At 49.6% G+C, this 6,000-nt stretch overlaps 1 protein-coding gene across 1 annotated transcript; it reads left to right on the top strand.

Moving 5' to 3' along the window:
• The first annotated feature begins 853 nt into the window (after positions 1-853).
• On the top strand, positions 854-3,746 carry Bhlhe22 (basic helix-loop-helix family member e22). The gene has a single exon (XM_050142153.1). The coding sequence runs from the start codon at positions 983-985 to the stop codon at positions 2,066-2,068; it is 1,086 nt and encodes a 361-aa protein (XP_049998110.1). The 5' UTR covers positions 854-982; the 3' UTR covers positions 2,069-3,746.
• The last annotated feature ends 2,254 nt before the right edge of the window (positions 3,747-6,000 follow it).

Raw genomic sequence — 6,000 nt, 5'->3', positions numbered from 1 at the left:
CCTCGCCCCCAGGTCCCATCTCCAAATGCAGACCATGCTATGAACAGGATGGAATGTAATTCTCTCCTCTGAGGGTAACTGTGCAAGCTGAGACAGTAGTGGCGAGTGCAGGGTAGTGGGGGGTGGGGCGCAGTGGGGGTGGGTGGGGGAGTCTGCTTTCCACCGGACTCCCAGCCTTTACGGCAGTTCTACAATTTGCTGAAGGAGCAAAGAACATCCTCGGCTCTAAGTAGGGCTTTTAGTGTGCTCATTGATGAGTGAAAGTCGCCACACATGTCAAGCTAAAGGCAGTTGTTGGGTTACTAACAGGACCCAGCGCCTTGCAAACATATGCGCTAAGCTGTGTATACAGATGGCAGGCAGAATAATGGAGCAGGCGCCTTTTATAAAGCTCTGGCTGCTGCCTGTCTTCAGACCTGGGAAATGAAACTATTCAGACTCGCGGCCAGATAGCGCCTGCGATTGTTTGTTACCGTTTTAATCCTATTAATTAAAACGTTAACCTGATTGGGTAGAAAGCGCTGTCCCAACAGGCGAGTCTTCTTCATAATAACCTACTCAGAGATAATGATGTAAAAGACTCCCCCGTCTGTGGCAGCGGCTGGTTGATGGGTCCGGAAATCTCTTGAAGGTGAATCCAAGCAAGATAAACGGTGCGGAGAGGAGGCGCGGGGCTGGACTCAGAGCAGCGCGAGGCGGCGGCAGCGGCTCCACTCCCTCCGCGACCACCCTCCCACCATGAGGGGCCGCGGCCCATGGTGAGCCCCAGCAGCCAGCACCGTCGGCTGGAGACGAAGAAAAAGAAGAAGAGGAGGCGGCGAGCGCGGGGGAAGGCGAAAAAGAAAAAGAAAGAAGGGGACAGGGCTGCGGGCCGCGAGGGGACCGACGCGCGCAGCTGCTCCGGAGCCCGGCTGGCGCGCGTCTGTGCGGCCGCCTGACTCTCAAGCCCAGGTGGTGGCCGGCCCGGGCTGCGCGGCGGGTCATGGCAATGGAGCGCGGGCTGCACCTCGGCGCGGCGACCGCAAGCGATGAGGACCTCTTCCTGCACAAGAGCCTGGGCGCCTCCACCGCCAAGCGCCTGGAGGCGGCTTTCCGCTCCACGCCCCCAGGCATGGACCTGTCCCTGGCGCCGCCGCCTCGCGAACGCCCGGCGTCCTCGTCCTCGTCGCCCCTAGGCTGCTTCGAGCCGGCTGACCCCGAAGGGGCCGGGCTGCTGCTGCCGCCGCCCGGAGGAGGAGGTAGCGCGGGCGGCGGCGGCGGCGGGGTGAGTGTCCCCGGGCTGCTCGTGGGCTCAGCGGGCGTGGGGGGCGACCCGAGCCTGAACAACCTGCCGGCGGGGGCTGCCCTGTGCCTCAAGTACGGCGAGAGCGCGAGCCGCGGCTCGGTGGCCGAGAGCAGCGGCGGCGAGCAGAGCCCCGACGACGACAGCGACGGCCGCTGCGAGCTGGTGCTGCGAGCCGGGGGCGCCGACCCGCGGGCATCCCCAGGAGCGGGGGGCGGCGGCGCCAAGGTGGCGGAGGGCTGCTCCAACGCCCACCTGCAAGGCGGCGCGGGCCTCCCCCCGGGGGGCCCTACGGGTGGCGGCGGCGGAAACGTCGGCGGCGGTGGCGGCGGCAGCAGTAGCAAGAAATCCAAAGAGCAAAAGGCGCTGCGCCTCAATATCAACGCCCGCGAGCGCCGGAGGATGCACGACCTGAACGATGCTCTGGACGAGCTGCGCGCGGTCATCCCTTACGCGCACAGCCCTTCGGTGCGGAAGCTCTCCAAGATCGCTACCCTGCTCCTCGCCAAGAACTACATCCTCATGCAGGCTCAGGCCCTGGAGGAGATGCGGCGCCTAGTCGCCTACCTCAACCAAGGCCAGGCCATCTCAGCCGCCTCTCTGCCCAGCTCAGCGGCCGCTGCAGCGGCGGCCGCTGCCCTGCACCCCGCGCTTGGCGCCTACGAGCAGGCGGCCGGCTACCCGTTTAGCGCCGGGCTACCCCCGGCTGCCTCCTGCCCCGAAAAGTGCGCCCTATTCAACAGCGTCTCTTCCAGCCTCTGCAAACAGTGCACGGAGAAGCCTTAAACATTCCCTCCCTCGGAAGCCTCCAGACCGACCCCAAAGCTAGAGGAAAGCGAGATGCTGCTCCCCACCCCTTTTATTTTGTTCCTCTCCTAGTTGCGAAACACTGGCAGGGCAAACAAAAGCAGAGGCAGGAACTGAGCAGTAACTGAGACAAACCAGACTTTCAGCCTTGGCTCGGCCCCGAATCTCGGTCTTTGGGGTGGGGAGGGAGGGGAGAGGGATGTTGAGTAGGGATGGAGTGCGGTTGTCTCTTTTTCCCTCAGAAAAGTGGCAACGTTGGTGGTAACCTAGACTTCGAGGAAGTGCAGTCTTCCTTGAAGGTTAAAAAATAAGTTGAAAACTAGTAGTGCTTGTTTATTAGACGTGAAAAGTATTGAATGGCAAAATACTAATCCTACTAATAGCTGAGAATTTGGCTAGTACTGAAGAGGAGAGGAGTCCCGGGTTTAAATGTGCGAAAGGGACAGGATATTCATTCAGACAAATCAGAAAGGGCACTCGAAAATAACTTCTGATTCTGAGCCAGGAGAAAAACTTGAAATGCAGGCTTAACTGAAGGGGGAAAGCAGAGAGAGAAAGAGAGAGACACGTTGCTATGAAGGACTTGTATTTTTTATCGTCTCTAAACTTAAAACCCTGTGAAAATGCTCAAAGTTTTGGTGAGAGTGATATACAAAGCAGGCTGTGGCTGAAAGAATTGCTTTTAAAATATTTATGTGCACCTTGTTACTTTTTACTCTGCAATGATGTATTAAGAATTCATGGTATTTATTTTTTATTCTTCAATGATCCACATCATCAGTATTTATTACGTGTTAAGGTCTTGGGTCTTATGTGAAGATTTTTTTCTTGATGCTTCTAAAATTCTGTTTTATATATTAACTTACACTGTGTGCCAAGTGTTGAAAGGTTTATTGCCAACAAGTAAGAAGAGAAATATTGATGTATCTGAGCTGCTTAGGTTTTCAAGAAAGTCACCTGGATATTTTCAGTTGCATCAACCTGTATTTAAATTGAGCTTTAATAAATTGCTTCAGTCCAAAAATTACAGGAAAGGTGTATTCTTAATTAATGAATGGTTTGATTTCTTTTTCAAAAGGGGATCTATTTGCATTCCAAAAGGGAAAAAAATCACAGCAATAGATCTTATAAGTAAGAACATGCTGGGCAAATATATTTTCCAGGTTGTGCCGTGCATTTTAAAAGGTCTAATTTAATTGCTTTTACTATAGATGTACATATATAAGTTATTATAACTGTGAAGACTTATTATGTTAAAAGACTGCTTTGATTTGCTTATGGTGTGAAATCATTTGTTATTTTTCTAAAAAAAATATAAAACTTTAAATGAAATGACATAAAGCTAAGGAAGAGCAAGAAGCTGTGTACCCAAAGCAAGCTTTCAGTTTAGTTTGCATGGCTAGCTGCCTGCCTTTCGTCCTATGAAAAATCCAGAAAAACCTCTTAAGAAATGGGGTCTTGTTGTTCTCCACTCCTTACAGATAATACAAATTCAGTTTGTCAGGTTGGATGATGATTTCAGAGCTGTGATGGATCTGTCGGTGGGGTTTGGCTGTATAAAGAATTAAATATATATATATATATTAAATAGGTCAAGCAGACTATGACAGTTATGTACGACCATTTGTATGTGTATCTATGTCAGAAAGAATCTTTATTAAAATATTTTGATCAAACATTTTATTATGCTGTGCTTTGTAGAAGGAGACACCACCTCTCTCCTGCGTTATTCTTGCCTGAAAAGTAACAGAAAAGGAAACGTGTCTCCAAAAGTTTTGTCAGTGCTGGGCAGTTATGAGTAGCCCTAGATCACATGCTTACTGAAAGGACAACTGGGATTCCATGGAAGCAGAGGTGAGAGGGGTCAGTCGTGGGACCCAGGACAGGCCCAGAGAGTTCCTGATACTGGCAAGAATGTACAAAGTCAGACTCTCCCGGAAGTCTGTCCCACAGGTATGGTATCTAGGCCATGGTAGGGCCTGCCAAAGGGGGTAAACTTTCTTAAAGGCATTTTAATCAAAAGTTCTGCCTCCAAAGGCTTGAAGACCAGGGGAAAAGATGGATTTGGATTCTCTGGACACCAGCTTTATTGTGGCTTCATTCTACTTTCCTGTGGCAAAAGAGTCAGCTTGGTTGAATTACCTAAGTGTAAGTAATGTCCATAGAGACTTCCAGAGTTTATTCGGTTGCCTGTTAATGAGATGTTAGTGTTTGAATTGGATTAGGTATGGATTCTACTAAGATATGATATGTTTGCTTGCATTCAGGCCTTTGCTCTTTAGTGTGGAAGATCTAAATTTGTACCACATCATAGAGATGGGGGTGCTGATGTGGAGGTATGAAGGTACAGAGATTCCACTGGACCTGGTTGCCTAAATGCATTTGTGTGTGGGTTCTGTGCATCCTCAGCCCATAAAGATATCCCTAAATGCCATCAAACTTGTGGGGGGGGGTGAGGAAGGATGTTTTCTTCTCCACTTGCTATCAAAGAAGATTAATCAGAACCTGTAACTTTTAGACAAGATAAGAGCAAAAGGCCTTGAAAGTCAAGCCCTCCCAGTCAAGAAGGGGGGGGGTAGACAGGAGGAAGGGACCAGGGTAGCCCCCAGGCAGGAGAAGACTGTCTCTCAGCATTTACCAGACAAAGCCTGGGTGCGTCTAATTATGATTATTAAAACAATTTCCATGACGATGTCTAATATTATGTTAATTTGAAAACAACTGTGTATGAAAACTGTCGACTATAATACCTAAATTCATTTAATGAAACACATCGTTAAGGCAATTAAACCTCCTGGATGTGATTAAGAAACATAATTACGACACTGTTCTGCACCATAATTGGGTGTCTTTAATCAAGGGGTAAAGTGATCAGCAACACAGCCATTAGTTTGTATTGTTCTGGTCCTGCTGTCCATCATTCTGATTAGGAATTAGCCACAGCCACCACTAGTCAGGGTTTTTTTTTCCCTTTTGCATATTAACATTGTAGGGGACACATTTGCTGCAAGATTTACTTCTTAGTATTTTACATTATTAAGAAGGCCTCCTTGAAATACTTACTCTACAACCTTTGCACTGTGCACCCACTATCAGAAATTGGACAGAATAACAAACCTTGAACTTCAAGAAGGAGAAATTCTGATTCTCCCATCACCCTGGAATCACCCAGGCTCCGAACTTTGTCCGGAAGAGAACTCAAGTGCAAAAGGAAGAAGAGGACGGAGAAGGAGATTGACAGAAAATGTCACACAGGGGTAACTTGAATGCATCAGGGACAATGATATTCATTTTCACTTTAATATTTTCTGACACGCCAACCTTCTTTCCAGACTTTCTTCCAGCAAGTGCTTTTAGGGAACCCAGGATGTCAAAAGAGAAAGCAGAGAAGCTGAAGATTTACTTAGGTGTCCCTCTTTGCCTCAACTCCAACCCCTCCATAGTGTCTCCAGCACCTGCTGGAGAAATGTTCAGCCTCTCAACACCCCCATCCCAGGCCACTCCTCTTCTGAGTCCTATTTTGTACTTGCTCTGGAGAATTAGCCCCTTCACTGCTGCACCATAGTCTCTGTAGGACTATGTAGTCCAGGTAGGACACCTGCATCAGAACTGAAGGCTGGGCACCAGGCCTTATCCAGGTGTCCTAAAAGTGTGGGCATGTGTCATCCAATAGTGTCTCATGCAGGAGCTCACTGGGGTATCCACCAGGCCTTAGGGGCCTTTGTCAGGAGCACCCCTCCAGCAGGTCCTCAGGGGACTGAGGATGGACACCTGAGAACAGGAGCCCCACTTGTCCTCTCAGTCTCAGTTGAAATCTAGCAGGGGTTCACCCGAGGCCTGACATTTGCTTCAACTCTTCTTACTGAATATCTTGGAAAAGACACCTCTCCTCCCTCCTGCCTGAGGTGGGT

The sequence above is a fragment of the Alexandromys fortis genome, unplaced genomic scaffold (genome assembly GCF_014885135.2).
Source record: "Alexandromys fortis isolate MF-2015 unplaced genomic scaffold, M_Fortis_MF-2015_v1.1 scaffold_41, whole genome shotgun sequence".
Classification (NCBI taxonomy): domain Eukaryota; kingdom Metazoa; phylum Chordata; class Mammalia; order Rodentia; family Cricetidae; genus Alexandromys; species Alexandromys fortis.
The sequence above is the reverse complement of the archived record's forward strand: the minus strand, read 5'-3'. Positions and strand labels throughout refer to the sequence as shown.